This window comes from Pipistrellus kuhlii, unplaced genomic scaffold, assembly GCF_014108245.1.
Source record: "Pipistrellus kuhlii isolate mPipKuh1 unplaced genomic scaffold, mPipKuh1.p scaffold_m20_p_17, whole genome shotgun sequence".
Lineage (NCBI taxonomy): Eukaryota > Metazoa > Chordata > Mammalia > Chiroptera > Vespertilionidae > Pipistrellus > Pipistrellus kuhlii.
In genome coordinates, this window is record NW_023425482.1 from 19,339,998 (window position 1) to 19,355,538 (window position 15,541).

General features: G+C 46.6%; 1 protein-coding gene and 1 long non-coding RNA gene across 4 annotated transcripts; one reads left to right on the forward strand and one right to left on the reverse strand.

The window, feature by feature from the left end:
- Nucleotides 1-1,492: 1,492 nt before the first annotated feature.
- On the forward strand, nucleotides 1,493-13,274 carry NQO1 (NAD(P)H quinone dehydrogenase 1). 3 transcript variants are annotated; one of them, XM_036441345.2, is made up of 6 exons: nucleotides 1,493-1,680; nucleotides 5,740-5,904; nucleotides 6,021-6,151; nucleotides 10,207-10,320; nucleotides 11,361-11,462; nucleotides 12,329-13,274. In XM_036441345.2, the coding sequence occupies exons 1-6, from the start codon at nucleotides 1,674-1,676 to the stop codon at nucleotides 12,632-12,634; spliced, it is 825 nt and encodes a 274-aa protein (XP_036297238.1). In that variant the 5' UTR covers nucleotides 1,493-1,673; the 3' UTR covers nucleotides 12,635-13,274. The 3 variants fall into 3 exon arrangements, with proteins under 3 accessions (XP_036297238.1, XP_045438700.1, XP_045438701.1); XM_045582744.1 differs by lacking the exon at nucleotides 1,493-1,680 and adding an exon at nucleotides 2,917-2,936; XM_045582745.1 differs by lacking the exon at nucleotides 1,493-1,680 and adding an exon at nucleotides 3,060-3,220.
- On the reverse strand, nucleotides 10,204-12,413 carry LOC118720907. Its single transcript, XR_006741863.1, has 2 exons — nucleotides 12,306-12,413; nucleotides 10,204-10,423 (listed from the first exon to the last, which is right to left on the reverse strand). It is a non-coding gene; the product is annotated as an uncharacterized LOC118720907 (long non-coding RNA).
- Nucleotides 13,275-15,541: the final 2,267 nt, after the last annotated feature.

Consider the following 15,541-nt stretch of genomic DNA (forward strand, 5'->3'; position numbering starts at 1 on the left):
GAATCACGCATGGCAAGCCTCACATCACCAAACCCAGGCTTACTGAAGAGTTTGGACTTTCCCAGAAATGGAATCTTACACTCTTAAGCCTGTCAATCAGGAACTGCCTGGTTGTGTAACCTGCCTGGTAGACCCCTGCCAAAGGAAGCTGACTCTGTAATAACCAGCTGGCGTCGTTGCCTCATCTAACTTCCTTGTTCCCGCTCCCCTCTACCAACAAGCGGCCTTGGTTTAGTACAGCTCCTGCGAACTCCTTTACACCTGTCAGCCTGGTGCTGACTGAGGCATAAACTGTTGTGTAAAGACAATAAGATCTTTAACATTTACTCCATTTTTAACAACATAAAGAATCAAAATGCCCTGACCAGGTGGACTTATTGGATAGAGCGTTGGCCTGCGGGCTGAGGGGTCCCGGGTTCGATTCTGGCCAAGGGCACGTGCCCAGGTTGTGGGCTCGATCCTCAGTGCGGGGCGTGCAGGAGGACACTTCCTGGGGAAGTGTCTCTCTTATTGATGTTTCTATCTCCCTCTCCCTTCATCTCTGAAATCAATAAAGAAATATATATATATTTTAAAAAAGAATCAGAATGAACTGATTTCTATTTTGCTTTCGAGTCAACATGACTTGGCACTTACTGCCTAATCCTGCCTTTTTAACATTTGTCTATTTTGTTCAGCATGATTTTTCCCCCAGCAAATTGGTTCTGAAAAAACGTTACATTAATCATTCTTTATTCTGATTCTTGAGTTTTCTGACACTCCCTTAAATTGTGCCCCCAGGTACCTCTCCCTAAGGATCCTGCATACTCTCTACCTCCATCCCCACGGAAGCTTCTTATCCTTAGCAGTTTTTCGGATGGCTGCACTTTGAAGTTCTATTTCTTTTCCCTTCGCCTTTTGACAGTGTGTCTCCTCTCTGTTCTGGAGGATGAAGACTCTACGATAATTTGAATTTTGCAGATACGACTTTTTACTCGGTTCTGTTCAGTTACACAAAGTGGGGCACTGTGTTAAGGCCACTAAACTCGACTGTCGAGGCGAGCCTTTCAAGGCTCCAGTGGCTGCTCCCACCCCCTCCAACCGTGGACTAGCTCCTGGGCGGAGGAAAAGGGGGGGCCTTAGTTCCCAGATTGTGAGGGGCAGGGATTGGCACCGGCACACACAGCCCCGAGGGCAGCATCCGGGCCTCGCAAAGGAAGAAACGGCTTTCTCTTTGCCCTCAGCACCCAAACCCCAAGTCACAGTGAGTCAGCGATTCTGGAGCTAAAGGGCCGCGGCCGCGCACCTCCCTTTTGGCTCCCGGATCCAAGAGCTTTGGGCAGAGAGAGGCCAAAAGGCGTGCCCTCCTTCCCCTCTTCCCCCCCCCCCCCCAAGCCCGGCACACCTCCCACTCCCACCCAGACCCAGGAGACCCCTCTCACCTCCCACCCCCAGGCACCCTCCTCCCAGGTCCCGAGGTCCCTCCTCCAGGCTCCCCTTTCCTTCCCGGAGCTCCGCCCTGCATCCCAGGGCGCGGGTGGCCAGCTCCGCCTTTGCTGGGTACCTGGCCCGTGTGGCCCGGGCAGGGCCAGGCCAGATATAAAGCAGCCCCAGCTCGGCTGGCAGCACCCACGAGCCTCCGGAGATCTTGCCCCGCCACCAGCCAGCCCCGCAACCAGCGCCCCGCCGGAGCCATGGCCGGTGAGTGGCCCCCCGCCCCGAGCGCGCAGCGCCCGCCCGGTTCCTAGCGGCTCGGCCCTGAGTTCTCTTTCTTGACTCAGAACTATTAGGGTCCTGGGATGAGCCCTGGCCAGCATCGGGGCGAGGGGCGCTCCTGTGTCTATGCCACCCACCCCCGTACGTTCGGGTGCGCGTTTAGGAGAGACGGCCTCGCTGCCGAGGCCTGCAAAGGAGCCAGAGCTGGGGGTGCGCCCCCCGGGGCGGTGCTCGCTTCCATCCGCAGAGCGCGTGCAGGCGGCCGCTGGACCTCACACTGCGGGCGCTGACCGTCTGTGTGTCCCGCAGCCCCGGAGCCGCCCCCCTCCCTCTCCCTGGGCCCCGGGGTGCAGGGCGGACACTCAGTCCCCACAGCGGCCCCTCTGCAGCCTTTCTGCTCGCAGGCCCTGCAGCACCACTTCCCGGGAACTGGGTCCCTTGCTTCTCCCAATGAGGCTGATGCCAATTGGCTGGTGGTCTAGGTGTTTTATCATCTCTCTTTGGGTGAATTCTTATTTTTAACTTTTTTATTTTAGAGAGAGAGGCGGAGCGAGAGAGGGATGGGGAGGGAGAGAGAGGGAGAGAACATCCAGTTGTTGTTCCCCTTATTTATGCACGCACTGGTTGATTCTTTTTATGTGCCCTGACCAGGATCCAAGTTTGGCACATGGGATGACACGCTAACCCAGTGGTCGGCAAACTCATTCGTCAACAGAGCCAAATAGCAACAGGACAACGATGGAAATTTCTTTTGAGAGCCAAATTTTTTAAACCTTAAATTTCTTCTAATGCCACTTCTTCAAAATAGACTCTCCCAGGCCGTGATATTTTGTGGAAGAGCCACACTCAAGGGGCCAAAGAGCCGCATGTGGCTTAGGAGCCGCGGTTTGCCGACCTCTGCTCTAACCAAATGAGCCACCTGGCCAGGGCAGCTGTACTTCTTGCAAATACTATTGTATATCCTTCCCGTTTGTGTCTTCTCTTTGTTTTTGTGTTTTATGGTAATAGGTGTGCCTGTAGCTAAAGCAAGGCATAGATTGCCTGACTTTCTCCTTTTTCTGGGGAGCAGCGTTATGGTTTACTGCTTAGGAAATGCTTGTCAATATTGATAAGAAATAAACAATGTGTATATTGATAACAAGTAAGCCAAGGGACTAAAAACTGATCCAGCGGTGCTCGGCAAACACTGATGTGACGAACGCAAAGGTAGACCACGAAGAAAAGGCGAGTCCGCGCTTAAGGTACTCACCTTTCTCCGGGGCGCGCTCAGTCCACGAGGCGAGGAGGGAGGCGGTGGAAACTGGTGGAGGCAGCTTCAGGAATTCCTTTCCACTTCCCCAGGCCTTCCAAAGCAGATAAGTCACTCTCATAGCATTTGAGTCCTCATCAAACGTATATCCCACCAAGTCAGGGTGCAGAGAGTCGGCAACGCCAGGACCACACCGGGAGACCCTCTTTCTTGGCGTCCGGAGGCCCGGGGCGCACGCCTGGCAGAATTTAACCTCGCGGGCGCCGCCTATGCCAGGTGTGGCTCATAAAGAAGGCGGGCAGAGAACTGAAGGCTTAAGCATGCTTTTCTAGTTCATTCTCTTCAAACAAGACAAAACAGCTGCAGGTGCTTTCTCTCCGAGCTCCACCCACGGTCGCCGCTGTTCAGCATTAGCAAGGGGGAGATGGGGGGGGGGGGGGGGGAGCGGCACCGATGATTAGGAGAAATGGTGGCGGTGAGCTTCCTGTCCTGGGTCCGCCTCCCCACTCCCTCCGCATTGTAGCACGGATTCATCGATTTCTCTACACTTTTAAATTATTCCAGCTTCCCCACGTACTACGTAAATTCGGGTAATTACTTGCTTTACTTTTCCATACGCATCGGTTTTCTCAGCCATAATATGGGGATACTAATTGTATCTTCCCCGTGACAATTGAAAAAAAAGAGTGCAAAGCAGTTAGAGCAGTGCCCAGCACAAAATAAGCAGCTGGTACCTGCTGTTAGTGCAAAAGCAAGGCGTGCTGATTCCAACAACGTCACTGATACAGATGTGGCCAAGAAAAAGTTCCTCTTTCCCCTCAGCCCTTTTGTCACCTCTTACTTATCTAAGAAAACCATTAATAGCTTCGTCTGATCATTCCACATCTTTTCCCCCTCACACCAATATAGTGCAAATCTACCTGCATGTCCAGGGTGTCTCCAAAAATGTATACACACACTTTGAATAACTATAAAGACAGTGTTTATTAAAATGCTAGGGGCTCAGTGCACCAATTCATGCACCTTGAAAGGAACTGTGGGCCATGAGGCTGTGGTGGGCACAGGGGTGGGTCTCATCCCATCCTCCACAACCCCACCCTTGCCCCCACCTGGCCCCTCTCACCACAGACCCTCCTCCCCCCACCAGTCCCCTGCTAGCAGCCCCACTCCTGCTGCCACTCCCATGTGCTGCCAGTGCCAGCCCCAATTGCTCTGTGCCATCAGTGGGTGTGAGCTGCAGCTGCTGCCCTGATCGCCCCTCAGGAGCAGGGGAAGGTGGAGAAGTCCTTAGGGGCAATTAGGGTGGCAGCCGCTGTTTTTAACTGCTGAAGGTGCTGCTGGCAGCGGGTGTGAGTGGTGGCTCTGGCGCCAACAGCGGATGCAAGCGGGGCCAGTGCTGGCTGCAGGTGCAAGCACCCCTCACGGGAGCAAATAATTTTCAGTGACCACCAGAGGCTCACTCCGATGACAGCCATCGGTGTCCGCTGTGTCTGGTGTCCCTGCTCATCTGCTCCACCATCCTGCTGCTGCCATTGCCTGCCATGTTCCATGCTCTGCTGCCTGCTGCCAACGCCCGCCATGTTCCACACACGCCCCCTGGTGGTCAGCACACACCATAGTGACTGATTGTCTGATTGTTCAGTTGTTCCATTGTTCAGTTTATTTGCATATATAGGGTTTTTTATATAGAGAGATATTTCATTTCCATTTAACAGGTGTCAACTGTTAAAGTGTGCTACATTTTTTAGGGACAACCTATATATAGTTTTTTTTAAAAAAAAATGGATTCACATTCACTTCATCAGTTAATATATCCTGGATATCTTTCTGGGTCCCTGTATATATAATATATAGTTAATTCATTCTTTTTTTTTTTATACATAATTTGATTTCAAAGAGGAAAGGAGAGAGAGAGAGAGAGAGAGAGAGAGAGAGAGAGAGAGAAAGAGAGAGAGAACACATCATTGATTGGCTGCCTCCTGCATGCCCCCTACAGGGGATCAAGCCCAAATCCTGGGTATGAGCCCTTAAGTAGAATCGAACCCAGGACCCTTCAGTTAGAAGGCTGATGCTCTATCCACTGAGTCCAACCAGCTAGGGCTCATTCTGGTTAACAGCATAATATTATGTAGAATGTATGTACCATAATTTATTTAAATGCTTCCCCCAAAAATAGACAATAGGGTTCTGATTTTTGCCAATGGCAAGAATGGGACAGTACATATCCTTGTTCCTGTGTCCTGATGCTTTCAGTCTGGAGAACAAAGTCCCTGAAGTTGGAGGGCTAGATCAAAGGTTTATGTGCCTTTAAAATTCTAAGAGTTTCACGCCGAGACTGGTTTGGCTCAATGGATAGAGCGTCGGCTTGGGGACTGAAAGGTCCCGGGTTTGATTCCGGTCAAGGGCATGTACCTTGGTTGCGGGCATATCCCCAGTAGGGGGTGTGCAAGAGGCAGCTGATCGATGACTCTCTCTCTCATCGATGTTTCTAACTCTCTATCTCTCTCCCTTCCTCTCTGTACAAAATCAATAAAATATGTTTAAAAAATAAAAAAATAAAAAATAAAATAAAATAATTTAAAAATAAATAAATAAATAAATAAATAAAATTCTAAGAGTTTCAGCCTGATGACTTCCTTAAAGGCTGAGGTCATTGATATTCCCGCTGGCAATGCGCCAGTGTTTCTGCAATCTTGATAGCCCTTGATGTCGCTTGTCCTAAGTTGTTTTGCCAATCCGATAGGCTGGTAACTCATTTTTTTTTTTTACCACATGCTTTGGGTGTGTCAAAATAGGCAGAAAAGCATTGATCGTACTGGCTCACTCAGAGAAGACATCCTTCAACTACGCCATGAAGGAAGCGGCTGTGGAGGCTCTGAAGAGGAAAGGATGGGAAGTCACGGTGTCGGACCTGTATGACATGAACTTCAACCCCGTCATCTCCAGGAAGGACATTACAGGTAGGAGCCGCTCTCCGCTCTCCCCTTTGGTTAGGTCTTTGTGGAACTTCTCGCCCGTGGGTTCTCTGGTCCCACCCTGGCCCTAAGGCCTCAACCACTCTTTTTCCTCCCTGCAGGTAAACTGAAGGACCCCGAGAACTTTAAGTATCCTGTCGAGTCTACTCTCGCTTACAAAGAAGGCCGTCTGAGCCCAGATATTGTGGCTGAACAAAAGAAGCTGGAAGCTGCAGACCTTGTGATTTTTCAGGTGTGGTAGGACATCAGAAGGGTGTTGGGACACTTGAATTCTTTCTTTTAAATCTTCACCCGAGGATATGTTTTTATAAATTTGAGAGAGAGGAAAGGGGGAGAGGAGGGAGGGAGAGAGAAAAAGAAAAACATTGATCAGTTGCTTCCCGGATCCTCCCTGAGCAGGGATTGAACCCATAACCTGAGTATGTGTCCAGACTGGGAATCAAACCCACAATCCTTTGGGGCACTGGACAATGCTCTGACCAATGGAGCCATATTGGCCTGGGTGGAACATTTGAATTCTTATTGTCCTAGACCTGCCATCTAATTAGCAATGTGATCTTAGAAAAGTCACCCCCTTTACTGCATTCTCTGTTAAAAAAAAAAAAAAAAAAAAGGTCATTGCTTCAAATGTACAGCATTACACAGATTTACAGATGCTGTGAATCGGACTGTGTTACTCTAAAAATATGAATGCGACTTCAAAGATGAGGTGTCAGTCTTATTCTTTTTTTTCCAATTAGTGATTTAAAAATTTTTTCAATTCCAGTTGACATTCAATATTATATTAGTTTCAGGTATACAATATAGTGGTTATCCTATCTAATAACGAGGGAATATGCTAACCAACCCTCACACCATCGCAAAGATGGCAGCACACACAGCCAGTAAGGAGGGAATATGCTAATTGACTGCCCCACCCTCAAAGACGGCAGTGCCCACAGCCAATAAGGAGGGAATATGCTAATTTACTGCCATGCTCTCAAAGATGGCAGTGCCCACAGCCATAAGATGGTGGGGTCCAGTTCCCTCAGCCCCCCAGCCGCCCAGGGTCAGCCCAAGGTGCAGGCAAGCTTTGGATGGCGACTGCCCAGCTGCCCAAGGTTGCCTGAGGCTCAGGTAACCAGGGCCAGCCGAGGCTTGCGCTGCCAGCAGTGGCAGCAGCAGAGGTGTGATGGGACATCGCCTTCCCCTGATGGCCGGGTCACCTCCTGCCCTTGAGGGCTCCCGGACTGAGACGGGGCAGGCCGGGCTGAGGGACCTCCCCCTCCAGTGCATGAATTTTCATACACTGGGCCTCTAGTAGACATATAACTTATGAGGTGATTCCCCCCCCCCCCCCCCCCATAAGTCTAGTACCCACCTGGGACTATACTTAGTATTACAAGATTATTAACTACATTTGCTATGCAGTACTTTACATCCTCATGACTATTTTGTAACTGCCAATAGGTACTTCTTAATGTCTTCACCTTTTTACCCAGCTTCCCCACCCTCTTCCCTCTGGCAAACCATCAGTCTGTTGTAACTATGAGCCTATTTTTTAAAAATATATTTTATTGATTTTGTACAGAGAGGGAGAGAGATAGTTAGAAACATTGATGAGAGAGAGCCATCGATCAGCTGCCTCTTGCACACCCCCTAGTGGGGATATGCCCGCAACCAAGGTACATTCCCTCGACCAGAATCGAACCCAGGACCCTTCAGTCCCCAAGCCGACGCTCTATCCATTGAGCCAAACCGGTCTCGGCATTATTTTTTTCATTAATTTTGTTCTTTAGATTCCACATGTAAGTGAAATCACATGGTGCTTGTCTTTGTCTTATTTCACTTAGTACAATACCCTCTAGGTCAATCCATGCTGTTGCAAATGGTAAGACTTCATTCTTCTTTGTGGCTAATTTTCCATTGTGTATATGTACCATATCTTCTTTATCCGCTTTTCCATTGATGGATACTTAGGTTCCTTTCATATCTTGGCTATTGTAAATAATGCTGCAGCAAACCAATTAGTGATTCTTCCTGGGACCTCTCGGTGAAGTCTGCCTTCTCCCCCTCTCTGTAAGCATCTGGCCAGTTTGTGGAGTGATACCAGCTGATATGCATCATCCTGATTACTGTGTTTCAGCGGCAAACCATGGCCTTTCTTTTGGAAGCCACCTCCCCATTCAGCAGTCAGTGCTGGAAATGCATATGCCTCTCGTAAACCATCTTTTTTTTTTTTTTTAAATACCAGAGTGTACTCAATGACTTTGTTTCTATCGATTCCAACTAGCTTCTTGATCTTGAACATGGAATGTATATGACAGTGGAAACATCATAAGGGTGATACTGGCTGTGGTTTTTGCAATTACTCAGCCATCTGCAAAGAAGCCAACCTCTGCAGTCTCCTTCTACCAGAGGCCTGATGCCATGAATCGAAGCCACAGCCATTAGCTATGAAGGATGCCTTCTTGGTTGTCTACTGTGTCTTTCTTATCCTAGCACAGCCAAGGCAGCAGCAGTAGCAGCTTTCAACCCCGCATCTCAGGATCACTCTATTTTAGAATTGGAAAGGACTTCGGTGGTCTTTTATTAAAATATATTTTTTATTGATCTCGTAGAGAGAGAAAGGGAGAGAGATAGTTAGAAACATCAATGAGAGAGAAACATCCATCATCTGCCTCCTGTACAGCCCCTACTGGGGATGCTTTTGACCGGAATCGAAGCTGGGACCTTTCAGTCTGCAGGCCTACGCTCTATCCACTGAGCCAAACTGGTTTTGGCGACTTCGGTGGTCTTTTAATTTAGCTTCCATCCAATGTATATGTTTTCCTTACTATCCTGTCAGTACAACTGTGCAAGTTGTCACCACAAAATAGCAACATACTAAAGGGCAATGTAAGCACTGTATATTTATTAAAACAGTTTCCCGACAGATGACAGGAAAAGTCTAATTCTAGAAAAATTAATCTACTATGTATGATAGGCTTTCAACGTGGGAATAATGTGTCCTGGGAAGGAGTGCTTTAATTCATGCCAAGGTGCCATATGGGCTAGTCCCCTGCTCAGTTTACTCACTTCTCCAAAAACAACTTGAGGGAGAGTCAGCTCTTAAAACCCTGCAAGCCAACCATATCTATTTTCAACTCGGATTGCAGCACATCCAAGGGAAGCTAATCTACTTGCCTAGACTCCCTACCTATCCGTTCTTCCTAAAAGCTGCAGACCTGGCCCCTGTCAGAGGGAGAGCCATAAATGTAAGACTAGGAAACGCTGCTAGGGATCATTCAAGCCCCACCTTCTGTAGATGAAGCACATGGTCAGGGGTTTGTGTGGCAAAGGTCAGGCATCAAGTTAGTGACAGATTCAGGGTGAGAACACAACTCACTTTCAATCCGGTGTCCTTTCTGTTCTAAAATCCTTTTTCCTTAGCTCCTTTTCTATAGGTTTGCAATCTTTTCAAAGCGAGTGCTATCAATTCCTACAAATTCCTTCTGTGTCCTAGATGTTTCCCGTCTGGGCTTGTTCCATTGCCTTTGCCTTTAAATCATGAGTCAAGGAGAAGAAATACTGATATAGTTCTTGCTCTGCTTTTATCAGGACAAAAGTCCCAACAAGACTTTCTCATGGGAATTCCCCGATAAACCTTAGTCACACTGATCATTTGTTTGCAAATCTGAGTGGTTCTGTTTATTCTAACTGATAGGATTTTTACATTTGTGAGCACAAGGTACATGCTTCATTAAAAAAATTTTTTTTTTTTATTGATTTCAGAGAGGAAGGGAGAGGGACAGAGAGATAGAAACATCAATGATGAGAGAGAATCATTGACTGGCTACCTCATGCCTGCCCCCTACTGAGGGTGGGGTCAAGCCCGCAACCCAGGCATGTGTCCTTGGGATCCTTTAGTCCACAGGCCGACGCTCTATCCACTGAGCCAAACCAGCTAGGGCTGCTTCCTATTTTTGATACCAAACCTTTAAAACAAGCACTTGAGAAAATATTGATTTAGGTATCACACGTTGGTCTGGAGTCTGTGCTGTCTAATCTGCATTGCAAACATGATTTCATAGAAAAAAAATATTTGCATGTGGCCTTCTTCAGACCTAACCAACATTTGTACCTTTAGGTATTATAGAAACATGAGTGTCAGGCTGACTGACTAATGATGATTCTTGTCTCTAAATGCACTGTCTCCTCCAGAAGGAATGCTATGGGACCTGAAGAAAGGTTCACCTTCATTGGGGACCCCGAGCCTTCTTCTGTGCTGGGGCCGGCCCCACCTGACCTTTGTCGCTTCTTCCACAGTTCCCACTGCAGTGGTTTGGAGTCCCGGCCATCCTGAAAGGCTGGTTTGAGCGAGTGCTCATCGGGGAGTTTGCTTACACATACGCTGCCATGTATGACAAGGGGCCTTTCCGGGTAGGTGGATGGTTCTGCTTTTTCTAACATCTGGGTGCTGGGAGACTCGGTCCTGAGGCAGAGTTCTGAGCACAATTAGATACCACGGTCCGGCTCCAGGTCCCTTTGAAAGAGATGCATAATTAAGTTTTAACAGACATTTTGACATGATGTTTTAGGATTTGTTTTAAAATACCCCCGGGGAAGAGAGGTAAGGGGGTTAGATAAAACTAGAATGGATATCTGCCGAGGGGTAAAGCTGGGTGGTAGATGCATCATTATACAGTTGACCCTTGAATAGCACGGGTTTGAACTGCACAGGTCCACTTAGATGCGGATTTCCCCCCCAATAAAAACTGTAAATGTATTTTCTCTTCCTTATGTTTTCTTAATGTCATTTTCTTTTCTCTAGCTTACTTTAAGAATAGAGTCTAAATACATAAAACATACAAAAATATATGCTAATCCACTGTTCACATTGGTAAAGCTTCCAGTCAACAGGAGGCTATTAGCAGTTACATTTTTGGTCAGGCAAAAGTAATATGTAGATTTTTTTACTGTGATGGGGGGGGGGGGGGGAGGTAGTACCCTAACCCCTGCATTGTTCAAGGGCCAACTGTACTATTTTCTTTATGTTTGAAATGTTCCATAGTAAAAATAGTCTTTCTTCATTTTTCAGAGACCCAAATACTACACATTTGAGACCTTCTAAGTTTACATGCCTAGATCTGTGCCTAGCACTGTAGGGAGACAGAATAAAACAGTAAACAAGTAACTCCTAGGCACCAGCAGTCAATACTGATTTTGCATTTTCATAACCATCTCCACGGATCTGCCACACCCAGGAATGTGGAATCCTTGGCTTGCCCCTGCTCACTTGTCTGTCTGTGGCTCCGCCTTCCAGACAGGTGCTTCTGCAGAGTCATACTGAGTGGCTCAGAGGAGCCAGCGTGTGAAGTAACATCCGTAGCAGATGGGTGAATGTGTGTGTTCTCCCTGGGGCTGTTTCGTTAGCTCCCTGTCACCAAGGAGATGCTCAGGGTGATGTCTTTTCTTTACAGAATAAGAAGGCAGTGCTGTCCTTCACCACTGGGGGCAGCGACTCCATGTACTCTCTGCAGGGAGTCCATGGGGACATGAATATCATCCTCTGGCCAATTCAGGTACCTCATTTTCAGTGAACCTTTTGGGGGGATTACCTAACTGAGCTTTCTATGGGGTCCAGATCCTTAAGATAACTGAAAACAGACCTGAGATGAAAGCATGGTAATGACTCAGAACTACAGGGAGCTTCCTTTTACGACGTACCTGTCTTCCCAGGCCCCTGTGCTTACAGAATAACCCGTGTGCACACCTCTCCTAACCAAGCACTAGTGCAGCCATGTGGTCTGATTCTCTCCAGGGGACTGACATCTCTCCAATCTTCCTACCCTTCTCCAAGAAAAGTCTCATAGACTATTAGAGTGCCCTTCACCCCAATTTAAGAAATGTTTTAGTTCACTGATTAACACTGAAGTCTGAAGTATGATTTTTGGAGGTCACTGGGCTCTCAAGATAATCTCTTCTCAGGAAGAGGGATTTGAAGAGACGAGCAAATGAGGCAGCCACTTATAATCCTGGAGAATTAATATTCCTGCTGGAGAACGGATGATAAGCACCGTTTGTTAAGATTCATCTAGTTCTATGGAGAGGCAGGGAGCAGCAGGCAAGGGAGCGGCTGCCACGCAGCTGCAACTGTCCCTCATGGAACAGAACTTCTGACACTTCTGGCAGAGGATCCTAGGCTGGCACAGGTTCAAGGTCTTATTCCTATGAAGAAAAGCTCAGCGGAATAGGCTAAACTAGGTAACAGGCAGCTAGGACTGGGAGCAGAAGGTGAGAGAATCCAGTTCTGAACTGCGTCTGTGGGGTGCCTCCGCCTCCACGTCGGCGTCTGGCTGGAAAGCCCAGAGGCACCTTGGTGGTTTGTAGGTGGCACAGACTGTTGGGGGTTTGTAGTGACTCACCTCTGTGCTCTGTGTATCCCCAGAGCGGCACTCTGCATTTCTGCGGCTTCCAGGTCTTAGAACCTCAACTGACATACAGCGTTGGGCACATTCCCGCAGACGCCCGACTTCAGGTCCTGGAGGGATGGAAGAGGCGCCTGGAGAGCATCTGGGATGAGACGCCACTCTATTTTGCTCCAAGTAGTTTCTTTGACCTAAACTTCCAGGCAGGATTCTTACTGAAAAAGGAGGTCCTGGAAGAGCAGAAAGATAAGAAGTGTGGCCTCTCTGTGGGCCATCACTTGGGCAAGTCCATCCCGAATGACAACCAGATCAAAGCCAGAAAGTAAGACTCACAAAGGCTTGGTTTCCTTCTAAAATGTAGCCAAGGCTAGGTTTCTTGTCCAGGCTTCCTTTAGTTTTTAAGATTTGTGTGTGCTTTTCTTTTTTCCAAGAGGAATAAATATAAGAGAGATTAGACTATTCATACATTTTTTGGTAGTTTTCTTTCTTTCTTTTTTTTTTTTTTTTAACATAACTGATTTTTACAATTGCTATCATGGCAAAACTTGATTAGGCTCAAGAGGACATTTAAAATATAAAGTAGGGCAAAGGTATAGAAAGGTGCTAGAAAGTATTCTTTAAGGTCCTGTATACAATTTAATCCTTCTCTTAGGGACACATTTTTAGGGTTAAATCTGGCTATAAAACATCCAACTCTTCAATGATCTATTTTTCTTTTAATTATCTCTCTGTGGTTTGCAGCAAAAGGGAATTGCCCAGAGAAAGCAGTGACTGAATCTGTCAGACTTAAGGGACTTGTCTGGTTAATAATCTATGTTTGTTTGTGATACACATTGATTCAAATTACTACATAGTGACTGATATGCCTAATCTGAGTGTTTCTCTTTCCTTAAATTTCTGTTGTTTGTATACAGTACACACAGGTGCCTTGAGATGAAAAGCTAATAAAAGTCTCCTTTGTCTCAATCTTCTAATTTAATGTCTGCAGGGATAAAACAATACATCTGTGTACTACAATTTGCCACAATGAATGAATTCAAAATAGGAAATAGTGCCCCAATTCTTAAAAATAACCTTCCACAAACACTGCTGTATATGTGATTTATAAAACCACATGAAAATTTTTTTCTATATCATTGATAAACTGATGACTTTCCGTTTAAGGATGTATTTTGGTCACATGACTTTTGGGATAAAACTGTAAGCCTGTGTTTCATTTTACTTTGGTGAACAATTTTGGCACAATATTCTAGTTTCACATAGAAATTGCTAAGTACAGCGCCACACAGTTGGTATAATTCAAGTAGAGTATGATGAAAGCCTGCCCTCTTGTGGTGCATGGCAAGAAAACAACAAATGATGCAAAACAAGGTGGCCGGAAACTGGGACTAGTTGCATACCGGCCACGGAAAGGATGGGGCCAGGCGCCAGAGAACCTCAGGTGCCAGATCACCGGGTATTTTTTCCTTTTAAAATATCCACAATGACAGATGGCTTGGTGCTTCAGTTTGGTGAAAATATTTTCCATTGCCTTCTCCTCACTCTGTGTACGTGAAGCAGGGCAGCCGAGTGTGGTGTCCCGAAAGCAGAGTGAAGAGGGTGTTTCAAGGAGGGAGTGGTCAGTGTGCCAAATACTGCCGGTAAGCCAAGTAACCGAGGCTGGAGAACTGACCTTTGGACAGGGCCACTTGGAGGCCATTGTGGGCTTTGACAAGAATCAGTTCAGTAGAGTATTGTGATAAAAGCCTGATTAGAATGGGTTCAAGAATAGAAGGAGAGGAAGTGGAAACAGTGTGTGTGGTTGAAGGGAGTTATTTATTTGACATTCTAAAAGATAAGGGACATTTATGTGCCAGTGAGAAGGACTCAGAGAGAGAAGGTTTTGATGTTGGAAAAAAGGGGACAGTTAAAAGAACAAGTCTTTGAAAAGACAAAAGGATATGGGATCCAGTACACAGGAGACAGAACAGTAATAACAGGCCTAATAATAATAACACAAGGCATTTGCCGGGACTGGTTTGGCTCAGTGTATAGACCGTCAGCCTGCGGATTGAAAGGTCCCGGGTTCGATTCCAGCCAAGGGCATGTACTTTGGTTGTGGGCACATCCCCAGTGGGGGTGGTGCAGGAGGCAGCTGATCGATGACTCTCTCATCGATGTTTCTAACTCTCTATTTCTCTCTCTTCCTCTCTGTAAAAAATCAATAAAATATATATATATATTTTAAAATAACACAAGGTATTTATGTGTGCTAGGAACTAAGTAATTTTACATGGGTTAATTTACTTAATTCTTGATAAAACTCTGAAGAGAGTCCACTTTTTGTTTCCATGCTATAGATAAGAAACTGAGGAATAGAGAGGTTAAATAGGTATAGGGGCCAAAATTCCACCTAAAGAAGGCAAACTCAAGAGCCTATGCTTTAAAATATCTGTCATAATAAAAGCGTAATATGCTAATTAGACTGGACGCCCTTCCAGACTACCTTCCGGATGAAGCCGGGGCTTTAAGGGAAGCCTGTGCTGGCAGCTGGGGTAAGGGAGGCCCACTCTTTGCATAAACTTCCTGCATCAGGCCTCTAGTTACATTATACTCCCTCAGTAAAAGCAGAGACAATGGTACCATGAAAGAGAGAGCAAGAGTAGCAATCAATACCTCTTCCTCAGAACAAGACCATTCAGTGTCGCTGTTGAGACTGAAGCTGCTTTTGTACTGCTAGAGTTCCTGTTGTGTCACAAGCAGGATAAATCGCATTTCAGTTCTTATAGGTCTGATGATATGGCTGCGGAGAATTTGTTCCTTACAAGATGGCAGAGCAGTATTTTTACCAGCCTGGAGTAAAGCGGGACAACTACTTCCCTTGCTCTGGATACTGTGATTTGAATTACATGAACCAGGACTGCATCGGCTTTTCTGGTGGCCTCTGCAGTCTCATCTTCAGATTAGTCTTTTGCCCACATATGTTGTTTTTCTGGATCAAAGTATTTTTTTTCTAATATTTTTAAAAACATTGATTTCAGAGAGGAAGGGAGAGGAAGACAGAAGTACAGACATCAGTGATCAGAGGGAATCATTGATTGGCTGCCTCCTGCATGTCAGACCAAGCCCACAACCCAGGCATGTGCTCTTGACCGGAATTGAACCTGGGACCTTTCTGTCCGCGGGCCAATGCTCTATCCACTGAGCCAAACTGGCTAGGGCTGGACCAAAGTATTTTTTTGATATTTAAATTT